The 26907-nt window shown below is 30.7% G+C and overlaps 5 protein-coding genes and 1 pseudogene across 5 annotated transcripts; all 6 read left to right on the top strand.

The window, feature by feature from the left end:
• The first annotated feature begins 1717 nt into the window (after nt 1-1717).
• Nucleotides 1718-3605, top strand: LOC111007935 (expansin-like A2). The gene is made up of 5 exons (XM_022280487.2): nt 1718-1873; nt 2107-2219; nt 2301-2479; nt 2947-3079; nt 3155-3605. Exons 1-5 carry the CDS (start codon nt 1765-1767, stop codon nt 3404-3406), a joined length of 786 nt encoding a protein of 261 aa, XP_022136179.1. The 5' UTR covers nt 1718-1764; the 3' UTR covers nt 3407-3605.
• A 2671-nt stretch (nt 3606-6276) lies between these two features.
• On the top strand, nt 6277-8260 carry LOC111007965 (expansin-like A1). Its single transcript, XM_022280523.2, has 5 exons — nt 6277-6437; nt 6906-7018; nt 7114-7292; nt 7711-7843; nt 7936-8260. Exons 1-5 carry the CDS (start codon nt 6311-6313, stop codon nt 8188-8190), a joined length of 807 nt encoding a protein of 268 aa, XP_022136215.1. The 5' UTR covers nt 6277-6310; the 3' UTR covers nt 8191-8260.
• Nucleotides 8261-10358: 2098 nt separating this feature from the next.
• LOC111007964 (expansin-like A2) lies at nt 10359-11836 on the top strand (annotated as a pseudogene).
• Nucleotides 11837-13475: 1639 nt separating this feature from the next.
• On the top strand, nt 13476-15567 carry LOC111007945 (expansin-like A1). Its single transcript, XM_022280497.2, has 5 exons — nt 13476-13624; nt 13775-13887; nt 14379-14557; nt 14863-14992; nt 15082-15567. The coding sequence occupies exons 1-5, from the start codon at nt 13510-13512 to the stop codon at nt 15334-15336; spliced, it is 792 nt and encodes a 263-aa protein (XP_022136189.1). The 5' UTR covers nt 13476-13509; the 3' UTR covers nt 15337-15567.
• A 2595-nt stretch (nt 15568-18162) lies between these two features.
• On the top strand, nt 18163-19884 carry LOC111007952 (expansin-like A2). Its single transcript, XM_022280505.2, has 4 exons — nt 18163-18298; nt 18481-18593; nt 18698-18876; nt 19424-19884. Exons 1-4 carry the CDS (start codon nt 18187-18189, stop codon nt 19806-19808), a joined length of 789 nt encoding a protein of 262 aa, XP_022136197.1. The 5' UTR covers nt 18163-18186; the 3' UTR covers nt 19809-19884.
• Nucleotides 19885-24195: 4311 nt separating this feature from the next.
• LOC111007556 (expansin-like A2) lies at nt 24196-26063 on the top strand. Its single transcript, XM_022279958.2, has 5 exons — nt 24196-24706; nt 24806-24918; nt 25005-25183; nt 25345-25477; nt 25662-26063. The coding sequence occupies exons 1-5, from the start codon at nt 24589-24591 to the stop codon at nt 25923-25925; spliced, it is 807 nt and encodes a 268-aa protein (XP_022135650.1). The 5' UTR covers nt 24196-24588; the 3' UTR covers nt 25926-26063.
• The last annotated feature ends 844 nt before the right edge of the window (nt 26064-26907 follow it).

Here is a 26907-nt window from a genome sequence, read left to right as displayed (position 1 = left end):
AATGAGAAAACATTATTGGTAAATAAATTTTTCCAACAGAATACTTAATATATCTCATATCAAGGATATTAGTGGAGGTGCAGAGGTTGTGAATTTATGGATGGGCATGGGGTTACTAACAATTTTCTATGGCTCGTGAAAGGATGAGTCATCTCCAAAAAGATTTTAGGGGAGGTGATGACAAATTTAGCCATGAATCATTTTGTTCATTTTCTAAATTGTTATATACCAGTGAATCAATACGAATTGAAACTAACTTAAAATTCACAAAAAGTAGTGATGGGACGAGAGATAGGGGATGGAAACGAAACGGGAGAGGTAGGGGAAGAGAGAAAAAGAGGAGAGGAAAATGAATTAAAAAATTCCATATAATTAAAAATAATATAAAATTTATAAAATATCTCATATCAATATTCCACTAGTGTCGCTAACGAAGACCTCACGGACCTTTTAGAGATATTTTCCAAAACTTTGGAATCAAACTGTTACTCTTTTTAACTTAAATTAGAGTATGAAGTTTGAACCTCGAACCTCACGAAAAGAAATAGGTGTTAATTAACACTTAACTATGCACATGTAATTAGTAATTTTCTATAAGGATTCCGACAATTGAAATTTTTAACTGAATTATTATGAGAACAAAAACTATGTATAAGTTAATGCTGACTGGACTAAAAAAAGTTAATGCTGACTGTACGTAGATGTGGCAAGTTGAGTTGGCAAACATATATATATAGGCTGCCATGATCCACGACTATTGCCAAAATTTAACCAATTTGGCCACGTCACCTTTGGAATAAGATGAAGTTGAGAATGTTCAAATCGACGGCTGCTGTTTGTTTTTCCTACTAATCTATTGTCCGAGAGAAGTCCATTATTTTGCCCTTTTTTTTATTTCCTTCTATAAAACTTGGATTGTTCAATTCAACCATGACATATGAATTTTACCATTTCAACTCAATAAATAAATATTTAAACGTTTGGTCTTTTTACCAACTCGTAAATTGACTTTCTTAAATTAAAAAAATAACGACTATCAAAATGTATCATTCATATACTATTTAGACAACCGATCCTGATATTATGGAGGTTTGAACTCATTCCTCTAAATTCTTTTGATTTAATTTTGAGTTCTTTGACCAATAAACTAACCTATAATACGTTAATATCAAGTATATTATTGACATACAACTTCTTACATTTATAACATTTTTCGAAATTATATTTTATCACGTGAGAATTGTACCATTATCGCAAAAGCTCCCTTCTTTTATTATTCTATTTATTACATTTGATAAATATGTGATTTCTATTAATATTTTTTATTTAATAAAAATTAACCATTTCATAAAGAAATTTAAAGTTTCTTATGGATTATATTGCATTGAAATTGTAAATCTCATATATTACTTCTCTTTGGAATCTCACTCCCATTTTTTTCATCTTGCCCTATCATTTTACCTTTTTTGAAAAAAAGAATTATTATATACTAATTTAAAAAATATTATAAATTGAAATAAAATCAACCCATATACTTTTTTCAATTCTTCTCCAAGTTTAGTAATTCAAATACCAAATACCACACACAATAAAATTATAAAGTCAATTTTGGCACCCTTTATGCAATTCCTCTTTTAGAAAATGCTGACATATGTTGAATGTTATCCACTATTGCTTTTAATCTTTGAAGCAACTATTTAAGCATCATTCTTCTGATTCTTTCTCATATAGCTCATAATAAACATCAACAAGTTCTTCACAAAAATGGCTCGTTGGTTTCTCTTCTTCTTCCTCGTCTCTTTTGCTACTGCTTGTGATCGTTGTGTTCATCGATCCAAAGCTACTCATTACTATGGCGATTCACCTACTTCATGTAAAAGATTTTGTTTTTATTTTGCTCTTCTCATTTTACCTTTTATGTGGTAACCTCGATGTTAAGATATGTGAATTAAATTTACCCAACCCATTACCCATTAGATTAAGCTTTTGGGTTGAGTGATCTTTTATTCATCTTAACACTCAATTATTTATCATGTTGATACGTGATACTAGAATGATAATACTAATTAATTTTATTTTGGTATGATTAATCTAATTATAATGCAGATGGAGGAGCATGTGGTTATGGCAACTTAGCATTGGAATTTACCAATGGCTACTTTGCAGCTGCTGTGCCTTCTCTCTACAAACAAGGAGTTGGCTGTGGTGCCTGTTTTCAGGTGTACATTTAAATCATTTTTTAGAGGTTTTTTTTTCTTTTTTAATTAAAATTGTTTATAATAAGTTTATTATTTTTGTAGGTGAGATGCAAGGACAAAAGATTATGCAACACAGCAGGAACTAAAGTTGTTTTGACAGATCAAAATTATGATACTAGAACAGATTTTGTTCTCAGTAGAAAAGCTTTCTCTGCCATGAGTTTGAAAGGAAAAGATCAAGATCTTTTGAATTCTGGAATTGTCGACATAGAATATAAGAGGTGACGATCGAATCATACTTTTATATAATGCATCGATATTAAAGATGTGTTTGAGAGTGTTATTGTCAAAATCAACTTCCTCTTCATTCATCATTCATCATGTTTGACAAATTAAAAAATTAATTTTAGAAAAATTTAAAATCACTAACTTCAACGATGATTTTGAAAAATCAATTACAACTTATAATGCGGCGATCACTCCCAATATGGGAGTGATTGTCAAAATCACTTCTCTTTCAATTGGTCATGTTTGGCAAATCGAAAATTTGATTTTAAGAAAGTTTTAAATCATTCTAAATTGATTTTTAAAATATTAATTGGATAATGATTTTGGAAAATCAATTATACTTACATTTCTTTTTTCAAAATCAATCATCTACTACCGTCACTCCCAAACACACCCTAAATACGAAGCTAACCAAAATCATTTTTAATACATGGATACGTGTGTTCATGTTGTACTGTAGGATACCTTGTGCATACAAGAACAAAAATTTATCAGTACGAGTCGAAGAATCAAGTTATAACCCACAGTATTTAGCCATTAAAGTCTTGTACCAAGGTGGCCAAACAGAGATAGTTGCTGTGGACATAGCTGAGGTAAAATTAAGCCTAAAACCACACATAAAAATGAATAGAACACACAGAGATTATGTTATTTGGCATTGGGTGCAGGTTGGTTCATATGATTGGGTGAGTTTAAAGAGAAACTATGGAGCTGTTTGGGACACTAATAAAGTGCCAAAAGGAGCATTAAAGATGAGAATTGCAGTAACTGCAGGGTACGATGGAAAATGGTTGTGGTCAAATTATGTGCTTCCTGCTGATTGGAAAAACGGAATGATTTATGATACAAGACTTCAAATTGATGATATTGCCAAAGAGAGTTGTCCTCCATCGCAATGCGGCGATGCACCATGGAAATGAACACTTGAAGCTCATCGAAATATTTCAATACTCATTTAAATATATGCTTTATATACACATTAGTTATGTGCAAATAAATTTCTTTATCCAATAAGTTTGGTTCATATGATGAGGAAATCGTGTGATTCCTCGTTTGTATACCAATGATGTCTAACAAAGAATTCAATAGAATTCTATTATTAAATAAAATTATTTACCTTTCGTGTGATTCCTGGAGTTTTCACTTCGACAAATCTTTGTTTGGGTTCCTTAGAGTTTGTTGCGAATGGGACAAGTTCCATATCCGCTAAATAAGTTGAAGATTATGGATATATATATATATATATACGTGGACAAATTCGAGTCATCTAAGGGATAGTTTGGGTCACCCGAGATTTAAGGAATATCCTTGAGGTTTTTGGCGTATGTATGGATATAAGACATATAAGACAGTGTGCACACTCCAGATATATGAGCACAAAGGTCAAAGGGCCATAACGGAAATTCTTGGAATATAGTTGTCCTTAACCGAGCTCATCTTCTTCAATTTTTTTTTTTAACCTGACCAAATGAAATTGCAGGGGGGCGTTTGTACACACATTCTTATTCTTCATATATATTTTGTTAAAGAAAATTAGTTTATAATCATATTTTAATATTGATGAGCCTTTTTTTTAAAGGATTGATAAGCCTTTTTTTAAAATACAACATTGATGAGCACTTTATTTCATTTTATCTTTTCATTTAATTTTATTAAATGAATTGTGATCTCTATAATTTGTTTTAATACTCCCTTTTAAGTACAATATGTGGGGAGAGGATTTGAACTCACGACTTTTAGTTGGAATATTATGTTATATACCAATTAATAGTTCAATCGTTGAACTATGCTCGTTTTAGTAATTTATTTTGGTACTTAACTCAAATTGTGAATAAGATATCATATCAATATCTCTATTCAAGTATTATGGATCCAACATAAAATAACATGGATTACCACCCAAAAAATATTTCATAAATATATTTTGTTTTTTTAAAAGAATTCAAGTAGGCATAATTTTAGATAAGAATTATGTATGCGACAAGCATCTTCATTAATATGAGTTATTTTTTATGAAAAATAAAGATAAAACCGTAAAAGTTATGTCCAAAGTACACAGTTATCGTACTAATATGGACATGTGAAGAGTCCCTCATATCCCTAATACGTACCATTTATGGTATCATTCATATATGATCAAAATCAATGGTACAAATTATCCCTGTATTCTTTTTGCAACAATATTATTCTTTTATCATTACATAATAAAAAGTGTAGGTTTAAAATGTCAACAACAACTAATTGTAAACTTTGCAATTTATTATAAGAGTTGGGTTTTTTCCCATTGTACATGTATGAAATAAAACAAGATTTTTCAAAAATAAAAAATTATTTGGGAGGGTGGAAGAATAATCAAAATATCAACCTTTCCCTACTTGGTAGCTAAAATTTTTCATACTCTTGAAAATTACGACAGTTTTTAAATATCATGTTCTCCAATCCCAACATAATTTAAATCTCACTTTAATTCTGGAGCTAAGCTCGACCTAATTTATGTCTCATTAATTAGTATTCTTTCTTAAGAAGTATAGGTTTGAATCAGCCCGTATTAAATTTTTGTTGACTTTTTTTATAGGGACAAAATATAAATAAATATCAACAAGATATTACAAATATAAATATATAATATTAATAAATTTTAATTTATTTAAAACAAGTAAAATGCTTATTAATTACATTATTTTTTTTAATAGTTTACCTAAACTTTCTTTTTTTTTTTTTTTTTTGAAAAAACAACCCACTGCTCATTCAAAAGTATGTGAGAAACATATATCAAAAAGAGTCTAAATAAAGCGTTACAATTCAAAGAATAGTAGGAATTTTATAATTACAAATTAAGGTCGATTTAGAGGACCATGATGAAGTATAAGTCTCATTAGAGTATTCTAAAAAATATTGATCGACGTAGATATTTCAATTAACATTTCTCATGATATTGAGACATCAATATCCACATTTAAAATCATGGCCCTATCATGCATATTTAAAATTTACTACTAGAAAATAAGGTAATGTTTCTAGAATTACTATTGTACACTACTCTGTCTATTCACGTTTTGACACATTATTAAGTAATATATTATATGATTTAATACAAATACCTGCATCAATGGCCAGGAATCCACAGCCTCATTATTTCCACGTACTATCTCCAAGATTTTCTAAACCCATGTCCATATTTGGTAAGTTTGTATAGTATATATATATATAGTAACTCACAATCCTATGGACCGAAATTTCAAAGCCATGCTAATCCATGGGAACTCTTTCTTTTGCAATGGGCATGGATAAAAGAACAAGGGAGAAAAAGTTTTTTTTTATTATTAACAAATCTAATTAACTAATATTAGCCAGTTTTATACCAATTAGTTAAGTATAATTTAATTGGTTAAGGCATATAAAACCTCAAATGTTAAACTCAAACGAAGAAGGAAAAAAAAAGTTCGTTTCATATTTGATCTTAAAGTACAAGTATAAATATAATATCCACATCATTTATTTTCATTTAATTATCTTATGCAAAACTATCTTCATCATCATTCAAACTTCCAAACGTTTTGTTCTATTTCTAATGGCATTTGATTTAGTAGCCCATCTTTAGCTATTCAAATGGTCCATGGTATTAAATATAATTATTGTCAATTCAAATCCCATTTGCCTTCTTCAAAACATTGACCTATACTACTTTATTACTTCCATTTCTTTTATTTCTTTCTTTTAATCCTTGGAAGAACCTATTTATAAGCATCATCTTCTTGCTTCCCTCTCACAACTCATAGGTTATCATTTCTCAAAAGAACAAGAAAAAAAACATACAATAAAAGATGTTTGGATTTCTCAGCTTCCTTCTCTTCTTACTTGTCTCTTCTACTACCGCTTCTTTTCCTCCCTGCAATCGCTGTGTTCATCAATCCAAAGCTACTCATTACTATGAAGATGCGCCTACTACATGTAAAGATTTGGTTTTTTTTATTTTTTTTGTTTTATTTTTCTTTTTGGATTCTTTAATAAGTACTTTTAGATGATATGTATTGTTGGGGTTTGGGATCGCAAAAAATCCCGCAGGACTCAATCCCTGCAGGTACCCGACCTAATCGGGTCGGGAAATTTCCAGTTTGACTGGAGACGAGGTCAAACCAAAAATCCTAATCGGGGTCTCCGGTGGAGATGGAGCGGAGACGGGGTGGCAAGTTTTGCAAACAAAGTCGTACATTAGTTAGAAAGAGAGTGATCTACTATATATAGATGATGACAATTATCTCATGAGACCCTTTAAATGAAACCAAAAGCATAATAAAACGGACAATACCATATTATTGTAGAGATACTTAGGAATATCCATACCTGTTTTCGTTAATATCATAAAAAGCTGATTAACGGTAATGATAAATTTTATTAAATGTGGTTGAGTTGATATAGATGGAGGCGCTTGTGGTTATGGAAATGTGGCATTGGAAATGTCCCAAGGCCATTTTGCAGCTGCTGTGCCTTCCCTTTATAAACAAGGAGCAGCTTGTGGTGCTTGCTATCAGGTAAATATTTATAATACAATTTGCTTTTGTTTGAGTGACTTTAATTTTTCTTCTTAATACACATTACTGAGATTGCAAGTGAATTATTTTGGCAGGTAAGATGCAAGGACAAACGTCTGTGCAACACAGCAGGAGCTAAAATAGTTGTGACAGATCAGAATAATGACAATAGAACAGATCTTGTTCTTAGTAGAAAAGCTTTCTCCGCAATGGCTTTGAAAGGAAAGGGCCAACAACTTTTGAATTCTGGACTCGTCGATATCGAATACAAGAGGTAAGTCATACGAGCATAATTCAACTGTAATAATATTAAGGGGATTTCATCTCCTAAATGAATTAACTATGAAAAGAATAACTCATGTCTATTATAAATCTTTGTTAGCTTCTTTATCTTTTCAATGTAGTATCCTTACCATGCTCTTCAAGATGGTGCCTCTTTTGGGTCCACCAATCTTAACCGGATCCTATTTTTAGATCGGATGCTCTTTTGGACTCTGATATTACATTAATGTTCAAGGGTTTCATCTCAAAATTAATTGGTATAAAAGGAGTACCACATGTCTATTATAAACCTTCGTTAGGTCCCTGGAATCTTTAACAAAGCAATATCAAATATATTATTTACTCTAATATAAAGTCGGAGATTTAAATCCCCTTCCCTCACATTGAACGACTGTTTTCACGTCTCTCAGGATACCATGTGATTACAAAAATAAAAATTTGTTGGTGCAAGTGGTAGAATGGAGCCACAAGCCATACTACTTAGCCATCAAATTCCTATATCAAGGTGGCCAAACAGACATACAAGCAGTTAACGTAGCTCAGGTTAGCCAAAAACTATATTATATAAACTCAATATCAGATCATAAAAACATGCTAACATTATTATATGTGCATATATTGAATTATTTTGGTAGGTTGGTGTTCCAAAATGGCGGCCTATGAAAAGAAATTATGGAGCAATTTGGGATACCAATAATGTGCCTGAAGGAGCTTTACAGCTGAGAATGGTGGTAACCTCAAGATACGACAATGGAAAGTGGATTTGGGCAAGTTATGTGCTCCCTGCTGATTGGAAAAATGGAGAGATTTATGACACTGGAATTAAAATCAAAGATATTGCAATTGAGAATTGCCCTCCTTGGCAATGTGGTGATGCTCAATGGAAATGAAGCAAAAATATATAGATAATTAAGTTACAATGTTTGTTTCAAAGTTGTGTGTATTCCTTTTTATTTTTATATCAGTGTTCATAAGAATTCAATAGAATTCTACTATTAAATAAATAATATAATATTATTCCCTTCGAAATTAGTATTTACCTTTGGTTTCACACAAAATATCACACATGTAGGTCAAACATCGAACCCAAGATATTGCACTCGATAATATAAACTCTCAACCTCATAGTTAGATATATATGCTTTAACCTGGTCCTAGTTTCGATTACTATTAATTCTAGTTAATCCAGTAATGTAGACAGCTCTTACCATCTAAAAGAGCAGGAGGTTTAGCGTCAACTCACTCAATGAATGTTGTTTCATTCACCACGCGGCTGAATCCTACTCTGGATTTTCCAACAATGAAATGCGACGGTCATTTGTCTAGAGAGAAACGGTCGTATAGCGCCTATCTCTCATAAGAGAAAGTTGGAAAGAAATTTCAAGCGCTCCTAATTCAGAAAGACAAACACATGGAAGTCCAGTCCAACTCATAAATCATAGACTAAGTTCTAGTTGGCTAATAATAATAATATCATAGGTTTTAATAAATTTGTCTTATTTGGATCAAAATCACAAAATAGCTCTTATTCCCTGATTAAATTATTAATTTTTAAGCCCTTTTTTCTTCATCCTCCATATTTAACAAGCAAGATCCTAACCTTTTAATGATTGTGAAGACAACCTTCCTTTTCGGGAAAAGAAAGAAAGAAAATAAAAAAGGACGATCCTTACTTTCCCCTACCAAAATTTTTTAAGTTTGAGAAAAATCCGTTTTTCTGTAGTCCAGCAAATCAAGTTTACACTTTCAATTCCATTAAATTTGAATACTATTAATTAACACATAAATAAATGATGAAATTAATTCATCTTTCCAAATTAAACTAAAAAAGATTATTCGTGAACCATCCAATAAATCGCAACCTAAAAAAAATTAAACATCTAAAATCAACACTAAAACGTCCGAACTCAATTAAAAAAAGTATCACATAACTTTAGTTATAATACGACAATGGGAGTGAAGATCCAAACTCACAACATTTAAGTGGTTGGTAATTTATAAAATAGTAATTTTCAGCTACATATGCAAAACCCCACAAATCTTACAAATAATGGAAACTTTAACCAAGGATATATTAATTTTGCCTCTTAATTTTATTTTAAGTACATAGTTCAAATGAATGAAATTAAAACTATAAAGATAAATTTTGTCACTCAACTAAGTACATAAGTTTAAAAAACAAAATAAAAAAACTTTCACTAAATCTTACTATTAAACCCAAAAAATAAATAAAATAAGAATACTAAGATTTAAAAAGAAAAATAAAAGGTCATAGACCACAGGCATCGACTGCTGTCAAACTCAAACCACGGCTCCCATAGTGAACATGGTATTATTATTATATTGTCTTTATTTTCTTTCACCTATTTTTTTTCTTTTTATATATAATTTTTTTTTTTCTAAATCTTCGTCATTACATATAAACTCAAATGAAATTCGATAAGGTTGTTTAGTCGTCAAAACTCAAACTTATCTACTTAAAGATCTATGGAAAGTTTTAGATACTCTCTTCATATCAATAAAAATTTGCAAAGATCATTGAATACAATCAACCATCATTAAAAAATTTGGATCTCGAGAGCAAACAGGGTATTTTCAAAATATCATAAGAAAACCTAGAATCTCTAATTCAAAAAAGTGAAGATTGTAAAAAAAAAATTGAAATTTAGGAATAAGAAATGTATATAATTTTGTATTTTTTTTCTTTTTTTTTTTGGTTTCAAATGTGAGGTTCGAATCAACTAGCCGTAGCTGAGATTTACTCAATCCGCTGACTCAAAGAAGACGGATTTTTACTTCAAAGTTCAAAGAAATTAAGCTGATTAGGCGAAAACTTCCATTTGGACTGATTTTTGCTCTTTTCTTTCTCTCTCACAGTCTAATCAATGGCTCATTTTTCTTTCCTTTATTCTCATCCTAATTTCGAATTCAACACTTTAAAAAACCAAGTCTCATTAATTTGTCTTTAATTAGGCAATCCCCATTTGTTTTCCACTCTTGAGTCACCTATATAAGCATCATCATCCTTCTTCTTCCTCGCACACTCAATACACAATCATCCACCAATTTCCTTTCCTTACCAAAATGGCTTGGTTTCTCGGCCTTCTCTTTCTCTTTTTTATCTCTTCTGCTACTGCCTGTGATCGTTGTGTTTATCAATCTAAAGCTAGTCATCTTTATGAATCACCTACTACATGTAAAAGATCTTGTTCTTGTTCTTGTTTCTCTTTCTTTTTTTACTTTTTGGGTCATTGTTGCTATCAGCTAAGACTGTCATGCATAATGATTTTTCTACTATTTGATCACACAGATGGGGGAGCATGTGGTTATGGCAACCTAGCATTGGAGTTATCCAATGGATTTTTTGCAGCTGCTGTGCCTTCCCTTTATAAACAAGGAGCTGGATGTGGTGCCTGCTACCAAGTATATAAAAACTTAATTTTTTTTTGTTAGGATCTATTTTTATGTATATAAGGAGTAGTCCACTTATATTATAAACTATTGTTAGGTCTTTATCTTTTTAATGTGGGATCTTTAAGATGTCTCTCGAGATGGTACCTCTTTTGGATTTACTAATCTTGGCTAGATCCTATTTTTGGATTGAATGTTTATTAGCTTTCGATCTTTGAGAGAAATATCCACTTATATTACAAACTCTTTTATTCTTTTGTTGACAAAAAGTTGGTAAACAATATACTAACTATTTTTGTAGGTAAGGTGCAAAAATAGAAGGTTCTGCAATAGAGCAGGTACCAAAGTGGTACTGACAGATCAAAATAACGACAACGTAACTGATCTTATTCTTAGCAAAAGAGCTTTCTTTACCATGGCTCTCAATGGTAGAGGTGCAGATCTTTTAAACCTTGGAGTTGTCGACGTCGAATACAAGAAGTGAGTTTTAGATATTTTGTTCAGAACGGTATCCTACGTACTCTCGTTATCTCCACAATGGTATGATATTGTTCATTTTGAACATAACTCTACTCACGGCTTTACTTTTGTCATCATCTATAATTCCACCGTTCGATTTTGTTTGCATTCCTTGCAACCCCAACACACTATGTATATATGAAATGAAACAAAAAGTTTCTACTTTATGCAGGGTACCTTGTGAATATGCGAGTAGAAGAATCAAGCTATAATCCATTCAAGTTGGCAATAAAATTTCTGTATCAAGGTGGCCAAACAGATATAGTAGCTGTTGACATAGCTCCAATTGGTACCTCTGATTGGAGCCATATGAAGAGAAGTTATGGAGCTGTTTGGGACACAGATAATGTACCTGAAGGTGCACTGCAGCTGAGAATGGTGGTATCTTCAGGATATGATGGAAAATGGGTTTGGGCAAAATCTGTGCTTCCTGCTGATTGGAAAGCTGGGGTGATCTACAACACTGGAGTTCAAATTAATGATATTGCTAAAGAGAGTTGTCCTCCGTGGCAATGTGGTGATGAGCAATGGAAATGAGGAAAAAATCATCAAAGTTTCTTTACATAAAGAATATTAAGAAAAAGATGATGAGAAAAATTACTCATCTGTGATCTGTACAATAAAGAATTCAATAGAATTCTATTAGTTAAATAATAATGAAATATTTTAAATATAGATCGGTGTTTGTTATTTGAGATTCCTGAAAAATAGCATTATTAAATTATCAACATGAACGTAGCTTAGCAATTAAGACATCTTACTCGTTCTCGAAGGTTTAATTTTCATAGCACATTTGTTGTGATAAAAAAAAATCTAATGGAAATTTTAACATTAATAGTTATTTAAAATCCAATTATTTTCTCTTGACATTGCAAGTGATTAATCTAAGAAGTATTCCAACTATCAATGAGTATGAAAGAAAAAAGAAAAATGCACATCTTAAAAGTAATTTCCCTTGGTCTTATGCCCATGTCCATATTTGGAAATTTACACCAAAAAAAAAACCCCATTTAAATTTAATAGGAGAATGATATATTAATTACAAAGCCAATCCTATTATATTAGGAAAATTCCACTAGATAACAAAAATCTTTAAAATATATCACCTATTTTTTAAATTTTCAAGTATAGCAAAAATTTTCACTTATATCAGTACTATATCAGACACTCATATCAGTAGTATATTAAATGTATATCACATACATATTGCATAGACACTCATATCATCACAGATATATTGAAATAAAAAAAATCATCATAGACATATTGCAAATATATCAGACACTCTTATCAGTAGTATATCAGATGTATATCACATAAATATATCAGTAATTAGATATATTACAGATATATTAGATATATATATTATTTGAGTAAAATTGTCATTTTAGAATTGGATCAGTACCATATTTGAAAAAACTAATCGTGATTTTTTTTACTAATTTTACTAAATATTTTTGACATATTTACAACTATCTCATTATATTATTATACTCGACACATCACATTCTCAAGTCTATATCGGTTTACTGTGGCACACCTTCTACTTAGAAGTGTAATAGTCGCATATTTCAAGATTCATCTAATTTGACTATCTCAAAATTTTTGGAAGATATCAGAATTGCTTCTGCCACGATCTAGTCATCGAAATCGGCTAACTTTTATAATTATGATATAGTTACTGCTGCATTAAACTGGAGTACTCTTTGCTTTACTCTAGCTTTCTAAAAGATATATTCTCAAGCTTATCAATTATTTCATTCCAACCTATACCAAATATAATACTTCTTTCTAGAATTTCAAAACCCATTTCCATGTTTGGACAATGTTTCTAAACCAATGGGATCTCTCTGTTTTCGATGGGCATGGAATAAAGATAATAAAATGGAGAGCCTTTTGTTAATAAAGTTGTATAATTTTTTATAGGTAGTTTAATTAATAATATTAAAAAAATCAAAAATTAAGAATATATTTTACTTTTAAGAATTAATTTGATCTCTGATAATAATGTATCATGCATGATAAATATATAACATAAGCATCATATATATATTCAATTATATTATATGTTGGTATATTTTTCTAATGGGATTTGATTACTCACCCATCTTTTTTTATTCTCTTCAAATTCAAATCCTGCCCACCAAATATTATTATAAATTCAAATCCAATTTGGCTTCTTTGACCCATTAGTTGTTATCCACTGATACTCTTATTTCTAATATTTGAAGAATCTATATAAGAATTGCTCTTCTTGATTCTTTCTTACAAAAAGAATAATGGCTTCGCTTTTTAGTCTTCTTCTCTTCATTCTCATCTCTTCAGCTCATGCTTGTGATCGTTGTATTTCTCAATCCAAGGCTACTCATTACTATGGGGATGCACCAACTTCATGTACAAAATTGTCTTTTACTTACTTTCCCTTAGCTTTCTTTTTGAATTGGTTATAATCAAGAGTAGAATGAACCATAAATATTATAAAATTCTCATCCAAAGATAAATGCTATCTATATGTTTATTGGGTTTTATTGAGTTGATATACAGATGGAGGTGCATGTGGGTATGGAAACTTTGCCTTGGAATTATCCCAAGGCTATTTTGCAGCAGCTGTGCCATCTCTCTACAGACAAGGAATTGGGTGTGGTGCTTGTTATCAGGTATATATTTAAGACTCGTTTAGTAATGTTCTCGTTTTAAAAACTTTTTTTTATTACCTAGAGTCCACGGCTGTTTTGCCTTTATGCTCCTATACTTGGGGAATATATGTACTGTCCCCATACCAGTGTCCCCATACCGGTATATACGCAAGAGATCATTATTTGATTGGAGTTGCATTCCATGTGGCTTAAATCCAAAATTTCAAGGATATTTTTTGAGACCTCAAGCTACCCAAACAATCCATTGGGGATAGAAAAAAAAACATGATTTTGTTGTTTCCAAATTTTCTTGAGAATATTTTTAAAAAATAAGTAATAGAAAACATAAATAGTTATTGAATACTTAGATTTCTTGATAAAATTGGAAACGAAAACGTTACCAGACGGACCTTATTTTCCTTCCTCTTCGAAATTTGTGTGTATTTTGCAGCTTTATTTTTCTTTTTTCTCTCAAAAGGTTTTTATTGTCTATAAATCTATTGTTTTTTCAGGTAAGATGTAAGAATGAAACATTGTGCAACACAACAGGGACCAAAGTAGTTTTGACAGATCAAAACTACGACAATAGAACAGATTTTGTTCTCAGTAGAAAAGCTTTCTCTGCAATGGCTTTAGATGGCAAAGGCCAAGAACTTCTGAAATCTGGAATTGTTGACATAGAATACAAGAGGTGAACCATATTTCTACTGCTTGATATTTTATCAATATTCACTTTTTAATATTGGCCGGATCTTAGTCTTGGACCGGATGCTCGTTAAAACGTTTTGGACTCTGATACCATATTAATATTCACGGGTTCTATCTCAAGACCAATTGGCAATGGAACATATATTATAAACTTCTGTTAAGCTTTCTCAAAAAATAAATAAATAAATAAACTTTTGTTAAGTCCCCTATGTTTTGAATGTGTTTTGAAGGTGGGATCTTTTAACTCTTAGCCATGAAAATTGGCTCATTTGTTTTAGTTTCTTGCAGGATACCTTGTGAATACAATAAAAATTTATTAGTACAAGTGGTGGAATGGAGCCACAAACCATATTATTTGGCCATTAAATTCCTATACCAAGGGGGCCAAACAGACATATTAGCAGTCGACATAGCTCAGGTAATTAGCTAAACATTATTAATTCTAGATATTGAGTTAAATATATGCATGCAATTTTCATATTAATGCATTTTGGATGAATTTGGTAGGCTGATTCTCAAGATTGGCATTACATGAAAAGAAACTATGGACCTATTTGGGACACCAATGAAGTTCCCGAAGGAGCAATAAAGCTAGTGGTGATTGTAGCTTCGGGATATAGAAATGGGAGGGGAATTATGGCAAGTTATGCACTTCCTGCTGATTGGAAAAATGGAGAGATTTACGATACTGGAATTAAGATCAAGGATATTGCTGGAGAGTATTGCAATCCTTGGCGCTGCGGTGAAGAACCATGGAAATGAACAAACTTCACAAATTTATACTTAGAATTTTGATAAAAAATTCTGAGTTCTATTATCAAATAAATATTAATGAACTACGTATGTATGTATACATATTTTATGTGTGCGTGAATGGATCTCAACAACCTTATGGTGTGATATAGCTTATTATTGAGGATGATTATTGCTTTTTGTACCTTAATATTATTGTTTTTTAGTAACAATTTGGTCGGGTAAAGTTTGTCGCTAATAATCATATTTCTTAGTGTAAAATGATGGTAATTTTTTATTTACACTTCGAATTTTCTGTTGATAATATATATTTTGACCAGTTAATAAATTATGTTCAATACCAATATTCATGGGAATCCATTTCAAAATCAATTGGCAATGAAAAGAGTAGCCCTTGAGGTCGTGGCTCTTTTGACTCAGCGATCTTGACCGAATCTCATTTTTGGACCGGATGCTCGTTTGAATTTTTAGACTCTCTGATACCATATTAATATTCATGGATTCTATCTCAAAACTAATTGACAATGAGAGAAGTAATCTATATAGATCCTTAACATTCAAGATGATGAAAATTCATCATACGCATATTAAACATATGTAATAAGTAACATCTTCTAACTATTCGATCTTATGACCCATCCTGCACAGAACATAGAAATATTAGTTTAATATAATATAAGATAGATGATTGAAAAATTGAAAATGAAATTATTAAGGAATATATACATTTTAAGTTTTTGGCAGTAGATTCATTATTCTTAAGTTTTTCGTAGTAAATACTAGTTCATGATTGCTCCCAAAGTGTGTACCATTCAAGAGAACCTCAATTTTACTCCAAAATTATAAATTTTATGAAAATTTAATTAAGTGGGTAGCTTTTTAAAAAAAAATAATAATTATTGTTAGTTTACCCATATATGGATTTTTAAAAGATTCATTAATCACGATTTTCTGTTTTTATATATTAATTATTTTTTTAGAAAAATATATTAATTATTGTTAGTTTACCAATTTTTTTCTAGAATAGTATAATACATGGATTGACTACAATTACAACAATTATTGAATTTTTTATTAACCATAAACTGGTCATTATTAATTGGCGTGTATATATTTTTTTAAATTTTTATTTTTTATCCTGAACTTAACAACTTTGAATCAATTTTCACTAAATTTGAACCATAAACTTTAGATAAACCTTCCAATTTTTATTCTCTACTAAATTTCACTCGCTAACTTTAACAAAAATTAATGTAAAATACTGCCAAAAAAATCATTAATTATTTGATCAAAATCAAATTTTGCACAAAATTATTAAGTTTGTATAATACAGAAAATCGATCACTAACTAACTTCGTCAAAACTTACAAATTTCAACCAACAAAAAAATCGGCTCAAAAAGCATTATATGAGAAAAAAAAATCTTCAGAAGATAAACATTGCTAACCTGAGTTGAAATTGAAAATGTAAGGTTTAGATGGAAAGTTGCAAATTCAAAGTTAAAATTGATCTTTTTTCCCTTAATTTCTTTTCTATATTTATAATATTTTATGTTAAGTATGTTGGATACGTAGTGAATCACTATTTAATATTAAAACCCAAAAATTAAATAAAGTAAGAAGAATATGATTTTAGACCAAAAATATGAAAAATAAAATAAAATAAACAGAAAACAGACAACTCATCGACCATGGTGTTGTCAAACTACGGCTATGACAGCTAACAAACATAATATCAAATATTATATTATTTCTTTCACATTGCTTTTTTGTTTTTGTCAAAAACTATATTAAATAGCCGAAAAGAGACCAGATTTTTTTTTCTTTTTTTTTGTTAACTTTAAGATAAGATTTGAGTGTGGCATGTTTGCAAATTGCAATATGGTCTTTAAATTTTAAAAAGTTTTTAAGTATCGTTTCAGGATTTTGATTATAATTCTAAGTATAAATTTTTATGATATTACAAGTTTATTACATAAATATAGCAAAATAAAAAGTAATAGAAGGTTGGAGAAGTAAATTATAACATCTTCGTTAACTCATCTCGTATGAAGGAACAAAAATTGTCCCAAAAATTTATAGTTTCTATCTCTTACTCTTATTAAACTATTTGTCAAAAGAAAAAGAAAATGTTGAAATCGAAAATAAATAAAGAAAGCAAATTTATTGAAAAATAAAGTGGGGACAGTGACAAATATAAAAGAAATTTGTAGAATGATACTACATGTCTCTTTTTCTTAATTGTACACTTTGTTGGACCAAATTAAATCAATATTTTCTTGATAATTTGAAATCGATGTCGTGTGGCTCTGCCAATTAAATTTCGAGAGGTGTCGATGATCATCCAATAATACTGTAACTAATGTTGTGGAATTTTGTCCCTAAATAGGGGAAACCCCAACTACACGCCCTCGAAACTCAAATTTGAGAGAAAAACTCCATTCGACTATAAATCCACTATACCACCACCTATCGATGGTAGGATTAAATCAATATTAATTTAATCTAAGAAGAGATGTATATTAAATAGCATAGCTTTACTAAATCCGCTGACTCAAGAAGACGGATTCTTACTTCAAAGTTCAAACAAAATTGATTAGGCAGAGACTTCCATTTGGACTTTTTTCTGCTCTTATTTTCTCACGTAGTCTAATCAATGGTTCATCTTTCTTTCCTTCTCATCCAATTTTCAAATCAGCACTTCAAAACCCATGTACACCAAAAACCAAGTCTCATTTGTCTTTAATTAGGCAATCCCCAATTGTTATTCACTTTTTTAAGTGAGTATATAAGCACAATCATCCTCCTTCCTTCTTCCTCACACTCATCACACAAATCATCCATCAATTTCCTTATCAAAATGGCTTGGTTTCTCAGCCTTCTCTTTCTCTTCTTCATCTCTTCAGCTAATGCTTGTGATCGTTGTGTTTTTCAATCTAAAGCTAGCCACCTTTATGATTCACCTACTACATGTAAAAATTTCTCTTATTTCACTCTCTCTCTAATCTTTTAATTAGAATACTATATGTCTCGTTAAGCAAAGTTTGGGAAATTTTTTGGTACATCATATTCATGCATTTACGATTCACGTAACGATATTGATACTCGTGAAAGATTGTCATAATGTGGCTCTTGTTCTATCCATTTGAAACAGATGGGGGAGCATGTGGTTATGGCAACTTGGCATTAGAGTTCTCTAATGGCTTTTATGCTGCTGCTGTGCCTTCCCTTTATAAACAAGGAGCTGGTTGTGGTGCTTGCTATCAAGTATATATGTTTAATTTATTTTTATTTTCTATTTAGTTCTTTTTTAGGAGATTTTTTATGATGAGGAGTTGTTAATCAGCAGTATATTTCACTATTTCTTATAGGTAAGGTGCAAAAATAGAAGAATGTGCAACACAGTTGGAACTAAAGTGGTGTTGACAGATCAAAATAATGATAATGTAACTGATCTTGTTCTTAGTAAAAGGGCTTTCTTTACCATGGCTCTCAATGGCAAGGGTGCAGACCTATTGAATCTTGGAGTTATTGATGTTGAATACAAGAGGTAGGCCTAGCCTATAAATATAAATATTTAAATTACTATTTTGGTCCATACTCCTTCGATTTCGATTCATTTGGGTCTCTATATGCTTTCAAAATGTTCATTTTGATCTATGTACTTTTAATTTTGGTTCATTTTAGTTCATATACTTTAAAAATGTTCGTTTTGTTAAGGACAACGATACCCTTCGTACTCCAAGTATCTCCATAATGATATGATATTGTCCGTTTTGGACATAATCCTCGGCTTTGTTTTTTGTTTCACCCAAAATATCTCAAGGAGATAATTGCCTCTCTTATATACCATGAATCACTGAACGTAGAACTTTGTTTGCACTCCTTATAAATCCAACAAATTTTGGTCCTTATACTCTCAAAACGTAACCATTTTGATTCTTATTTGTAAAAATTTTAACTCAAATTCTACACCTAACGAGAACCCTTTAACATAAAGTCATAGTTACAACATTTCAAGAGAAATATATTGAGTGCAAGTGTCGTGTTACGTTGAAGTTTGTGATAGGAAAAACGAGACCAATGCTTTTTTGCAGGGTGCCTTGTGAGTACAAATACAAGAACTTGGTAGTGCGAGTGGAAGAATCAAGCTACAACCCATTCTACCTAGCAATAAAATTCTTGTACCAAGGAGGCCAAACAGACATAGTAGCTGTGGACATAGCTCAAGTGGGCACCTCTGATTGGAGCCACATGAAGAGAAACTATGGAGCTGTATGGGACACCAACAACATACCAGAAGGAGCACTTCAGTTAAGGATGGTGGTGACTTCAGGATACGATGGGAAGTGGGTTTGGGCAAAATCTGTGCTTCCTGCTGATTGGAAAAGTGGAGCCATTTATGACACTGGAGTTCAAATCACTGATATTGCCAAAGAGAGTTGCCCTCCATGGCAATGTGGTGATGGGCAATGGAAATGATTGTTAATGAAGAAGCTTCCCATAAAAGGCTGGTTTTGATTCCATAATATGATCAATGTGTAATGGAAAGATATGTTGTAATCTAGTGGATGAGGAAAAAATACTCTCATCCATGTAATAATAATAAAGAATTCACTAGAATTCTCTGGTGTTTAAATAAAATTATGAAATATTTTGAAATTTCGGTCGATGACTAGAATTCTATATTGTCAAACCTCGTCCGAGATGCATTCCAAGTTAACAAAACTCACCCCAGACTCATACTTTTTGGGCCTCTATTGTTGTATTATTTCCCGGACAAGACATGTCTGGGTTTTCATTAATATGTCATTAGAGTCGTTAACATGTTTTCATAATTATTATTATGTATCATTTTCGATCATTTTGAGATATTTTATTAACTATATTTGTAAAATAGTTCGTGTAGTAATTTGTTTTAAGTTAACAATAAATTTGCTTTAATTAAATTCATATTTAAAATTTAATTGGATTAAATGGTATACTAATTTAAATTTATATTCATGGATATATTAAAAATTTTAAGAAGACCTCTTTAACTTTTTGAAGTATATCAAACCATTCTTTAAGCTAACTCTGGAAAAGGGAAATTTATACTTCAAAGGACCAATTCAAAATTCATTATATTTCAAGGAAAGTATTGTAACTTTGTATGTCGTTTAAAGATAAAATTAAGATGAGACAATAAAATGGCAACTCATGTTTTTTCAAACTAAAGCCACACAAAGTTAATAAAATGTGTATTTTAAGAGGACAATAATTAAGATTAAACTTAATCATTAAATATGATCAATCATAAAGTCTTTGTTAAACAGGCTATCATGTCTAGGGGTGGCTTTTCAGTAGACCCCGAGTAAATTGACCGTGGTCATCACCACTCGAAACCTTATTTTCCATACTTATGGAGTTACATCTCAAAACCAATTTAGAGGAGTAGTTCAGGTATCTTGTAAACCTTTAGGACTTTTGATTTTTTTGATATGGGATCATCGTTGTGCAACTTTGCTTTTGAAGTGCAAGTGCAATAGAAATTCTCCTCTTCACAATTATTCTTTAGTACTACTCTGCATAAGAGTGACTACTAGATCGATTCTAACCTACAATAAGCAACCAAATGTTCCTTCTTCTGTTACTTCCAACTATGGTATCAAAATCATCGACCTATGAAATAATAAGAGTGCCTTATCCATGCCAATTATGTTCGATAATTTACAGCTCGAGTTATGAAAAAATTAAAAAGGAAAAAGCTCTTTGAACACGATATATAAATCTCTCACCTAATTTTTCTTTTACTTATATTTCACTTCTCTCTCTTTTAATAATTATCATTCATCACTCCAACAGAAACAAAACTTATCTGATACTACCCACCTTCAAATTCCACTAAAAAAATCAAAAAAAGAAAAAAAAAATCCACACTTGCGTTCCAAAATCAATAGAATAATTATTTACAATTTACATATTGGTGCATCGTCATTCCCCCACAAAAGGGCTCTAGTTTTCCACTTGTTTTCAATTAGTCCACTCACTCCAAAAGGAAAACAAACCATTCTAATATCTATACTTCTCTTAATTTTAAGAGTCACTGTACTTTCACATTTATAAATTGGTGCATAATAATTTTGAAAATACTTTTAAGATTTAATAGAGTTAGTATTATAAACTAAACTACAAAAATTAAATCGTTATAAAAATTGTCACTTAACTTTGATGCGATTTTCCACATCAATAATTAAATTCGTACAAATTTTTTTAACTATATAGACTAAATTGTAATCGTAACAAAATTAAAGTTTAGAAACTAAGGATTCATTTGATAAGGTTTTCTGATTTTAGTTTTTTATTTTTAATCTTTTAAAAATATGGTAATTCAATTTTTTGTTTTTAGTTTTTCAAAAAGCATTTTTGAAATCCTATATAAATTAAAAAAATTTCAAAAACAGTTTTTCAAAATCTAGTTTTTTCTTCTAACACTCGACTTTTTCTTTTCTTTCTCATATTTATTTCTAACAAAATTCTTTTTCACCCTGCAAAATTTATTGGGACTCTTGTAAATATGACAAAAAATTTTAGTAAAATAAGCAAAATAGCAATCACATTTAATTTTTTTCAAATATAGTATTTTTTTTCTGAAAAGACGGAGGTCCAATTATAAAATTACAAATTCATCCTTTAATATATTTGATATATATCTGTAACATATCTGACCATTGATATATATCTTTGATATACCACTAATATAATAATGATATATAATTGATTTACTTCTAGTATAATCATGATATCTACTCAACTTCTAACATATCTTACCACTGATATACGTATGATAACCATTGATTTACCACACATATATATGTGATATATATTTGATATGTCTGTAACTTACTATTGATATACAAATGATATACCACTGCTATAACTATGGTATCTACTAATATAACTTCTTATATGATTATATGATTTATCACTAATATAACACTGATATATATTTAATATATACTTAATATACAGAATTTACCACTTATATACCTCTGATATAACCATTATATCTACTAATATAACTATGATATATGTGTGATGATATCGTACTATTATATCTAATATATTTTTCAGATGAAAATAATGATGCAAAATTTTTTATTTTTTATTTTGAAATATAAAGTTATTATATAAAAGGTTAATGTGGACCATGCACATCCAAAAAAAGAGTTAAAATTTTGATATACTTTATAAATTTAAACAGTTAGATATCCCTTATATTTAGTATCTAATTAATATTAATATTGAATAAATAGTAGTGATATAGTAATCAACATTAATCAACAAATTGAAATGATAAACTAGAATTTAAACAGCTGATATACTACTAAAAATTAAACATTTGATCAGTTGCAAATATATTTAGTATATCATAAATTAGAAGCACATCAGATATATATACGTACATTTGATGTATATCAGTGGTATATATGATAATGTATATCATGGTACATCTGATACTGTATATTAGGAGTACATTGAATGTATATCGGAAGTATATCAGAGTTACATCGAATGTACATTAGATATAGATTGGATGTATATCATATACAAATTTACATCAAATATATATCAGATATAGATTTGATGTATGATATACATGTATATCAGATATAAATTGGATGTATATCAGATATATATCAAATATCATAAGGGTAAAATTAGAATAATAAAAATTCCGAAAATAAAAATTCAAATATTTTGCTATATTTGAAATTTTGAAAAGTTGGTGACATTTTTTGAAATACATAAAATGTTTTTGCTACCCAATACAATTACCCAAATTTATTTTTCTCTCACTAGAATTTTTAAATTTTAAATATTTTTTCCCTCCAAAATTTTCATCTCGATGTGTCTTTATTTTATTTTCTAACAGATCACTCTCGTTTCTCTGTTTAAAAACTTATCAAACAACCAAAAACTAAAAATAATAAATGGTTATCAAACGGGTCATAAATTGCATTTAAAAAAAGTTATTCGACCGATTTAATATTGCCACGCAGCAGGTTGTAGTGCGCGGGCCAAAAAGAGTCGGTGGGTGCGTGCGGCACTGCCGCCAGCCATAGTCTCCTCTCCACTCTCTGTTACCGCGTTTTTAATTATCCATCTCTCTTTTTCTTCTCATTCTCAACTATCATATTCCAACTCACTCCCACAAATCTCATCCTTTTTGGGTCCACCTTCCCAATTCTTTTCTTCGGATACTTTTCTCAAACAAAGACAAAACTTGTGTGAAATATATAAATAAGTTTAAATTATTACTTCTTCAACTTTAACTATAAGATTTGTGTTTCATAAATTTTTAGTTTTAATAGATGTTTCAACTTTTATTTTATATATAATAGGTCATTTTTTAAAATTAATCGATCTATTAGACATAAACTTGAATTTTGCGTCTAATAGAACATTAAATTTTCATTCTGTATCTAATAGGGTGGTGAATTTTATAATAAGAAAGAGTTTGACTAAGTCAGATGATCTATTAGAAACATAATTAAAAGTTTAGGATTTGTTTGGTTCGTTTTTTGTTTATGTTTCCTCCTTCTAATAAAGAAAAATTGAATTGCAAGATCACAACACCCATAAATTAAAAAAAATGATAAAACAATATTTTTATTTATGTTGAAACTAATTGAAAATGGAAACAAACAAACAGAATCTTGTCTTTCGTTGTTTCCAAGATTTCTATATAATTTCAATAATATTTCTAAAAAATTAGAAACAACAAACATAAATAGTCGTGAAAGGTTTAAATTTCTTAATAAAATTAGTGACAAGAAACAAGAAAGAGTATCCTTACCAAATGGCCACTTAAAAGGAAAAAACTTCCCTCCTAAAGATTCAAGACGAAACTCCTCCTGAATGTGATCCACTAGTCTATAGGTTATTAGACCATACAGAAATTCATGAGGAGTTTCGTTTGAATCTTGTCAGGAAGTTTTATCCCATTTAAAAACTCATTATATTCGAAATTGAAACTTCAAAAGCCTAAACATTTACACCCATGTAAAAAAGTTGTGGAATCAATTAAATACAACTCCAAAATCCCGAAACCCCAAACTTGAAATTGAACCAAACTAAATCCATCAAAACTTGAATCCGAAGTAGATGTGGACGCAAAGCTATGAGAAATGTCCATCTGTTTTCCACCATCGCCCCTTGAGCACCTATATATATCTCTCCATTCCCTTTCTTCTTCCTCACTCCAAATCCTCTCAACAAAATGCCTTTCTTTCCTCTCCCCCTTCTCTTCCTCTCTCTCATCTCCGCCGCCGCCGCCTGCGACCGCTGCGTTCATCAGGCCAAGGCCGCCTTCTACCAGGACGAAGCCGCCGGTTCATGTACGATTCTTTCATTTTTCCCCCATTACAGCCCAATCCGAGCCCGACCCACATCGATTTTCCACCATTAACCAATTGGGTTTCTCTTATTTCTCGCAGATAGAGGCGCCTGTGGCTATGGCGACCTCACATTGGAGCTCTCCAACGGCTACTACTCCGCCGCCATGCCTCCCCTCTACAAGTCCGGCGCCGGCTGCGGCGCCTGCTTCCAAGTAATCAACCTTTCAAAAATTCAAATCTCCATTTTCCCCCAATTTCGCCTCTCCCCTGAATCGAAAATTGCTCTGTTTCTCTGCAGATTAGGTGCAAGAACGAGAAAATTTGCAGGAGAGAAGGGACCAAAGTGGTGGTGACGGATCGGAATGACAACACTTACACAGGCTTTGTTCTGAGCCAGAAGGGCTTTGCAGAAATGGCTGTGGATGGGAAGGATGGATTGCTTCTGAGTTATGGAGTTGTGGATGTTGAATTTAAGAGGTGGAATTGATTGGTTTCTTTAATTTCTTTCTGTTAGACCTACCTTGGTTGATTAGTTTAATCCACCCACTTTGATGTTGACCATTATAGAATAAAGAGTGATTTGTTCATCCATTTTATCCATTTCCATTAATTGTTAGTGGGGTTCTCTGTTTTTGTAGGATTCCTTGTGAATATCAGAACAAAAACTTGTTGGTTAGAGTTGAAGAGTTTAGTCAATATCCCTACTATTTAGCCATCAAGCTTCTCTATCAAGGTGGCCAAACAGAAATAGTAGCCGTCGACATAGCTCAGGTAAGCCAATAATAGACATGAACTGCTCCTCTAATCGTCAATTCACATTGAGTTGGAATACAAAGATTTATAATAGACATGAGCTGCTCCTTTCATCGTCAATTGATTTTGAACTGGAACTTCAATCTGTTAGGTTGATAACAATTTCGTTTTTAATTTTCTAACCGTTTGTAATGTATGGCAGGTCGGATCGTCGGATTGGGATTATATGAGTAGGAATTATGGAGCTGTGTGGGATACCAAAAAGCCTCTATCTAAAGGACCATTGCAGCTGCGATTTGTGGTGACTTCTGGATACGATGGAAAGTGGATTTGGGCAAAATATGTGCTTCCTGCTGATTGGAGAATTGGACTGATTTACAACACTGGAGTTCAAATTAATGACATTGCCAAAGAAGGTTGTCCATCGGAGCAGTGTGGCGATGGACAATGGAAGAAGAGACGATAAATATTTATACATGGACTATGGTATTTAAATATCTAATAATACCATATGGTATATAAGAAAAATGAAAATAAAAGATGAATGGCCTTGTATAATAGTTATTATTAAGTAAATAATAAAGTTTATGAATTATTAATGATATGATTTTTATTTGGCTTGGGTTCCAATTGGTTGGTGTTTTCTCTCTCTTTGAAAGTGGGCTTGCTTTCCCACCAAATGGATCTGGACTGTAGCAACAATAATAGAAGCAATGAATTAATTGAGTTGTCAGGAGAGTAAAACGCACCGTATTGACTGTTGAAGTCCTTTTTTCCAACGGCTATAATTCTCAGTTGCTACCAATAATGATTATAATGCGGCCAAAAAAATTGGTTGGCCAAGTATTGACTGTTTTTAATGTGAGTTTTTCTCTCACCTTTGTATTTAAATTTAATCCCAAAATTTTAGTTTTGTTTTGAAAAATTATAGCTGGACGAGAGTGTTCTTCTGGTTATGTTTAGGTTGTATTGAATTTTTTAATTATTTTCTTACATGGATTTTTAAGTATTTTTATGATTTGATTTTGAGTGTTTTATTATTTAATGCATAGTTTTTAGGTAAATTTTTAATTTGTTTTGATAATGCATTAATTTATCACTTATTAGAGTTATAAAATTTGAGTATATAATAGTACTGATGGTCTTAAATTTGGCTTTAATTTAGCTTTTGAAAATTAGTGAAAATCTTATCCTTATTTCCGATAGAATTTTTTCCAACGTTAAAAAAAGTCGTTGAGAGAAGTTATTTGCTCTAACGAAAACAAAATCGTCGCGGAATTATAAACTTTGGTGATGTTTTGTAAAACGTCGGAAATATAGATCAATAAATTGAAACATATCAAAATTGACGCTAAATATTCTCAACGTTTATGTAGGAATGTAGGACGAAGTGTTCTTTTCTCGACATTTTTATAGAGACGTTGGAAAAAGATAACTCTGCACCACAT

The sequence above is a fragment of the Momordica charantia genome, assembly GCF_013281855.1.
Source record: "Momordica charantia cultivar OHB3-1 chromosome 4 unlocalized genomic scaffold, Mcharantia_2.0 BLBB01000004.1, whole genome shotgun sequence".
NCBI classification, from domain to species: domain Eukaryota; kingdom Viridiplantae; phylum Streptophyta; class Magnoliopsida; order Cucurbitales; family Cucurbitaceae; genus Momordica; species Momordica charantia.
The sequence above is the reverse complement of the archived record's forward strand: the minus strand, read 5'-3'. Positions and strand labels throughout refer to the sequence as shown.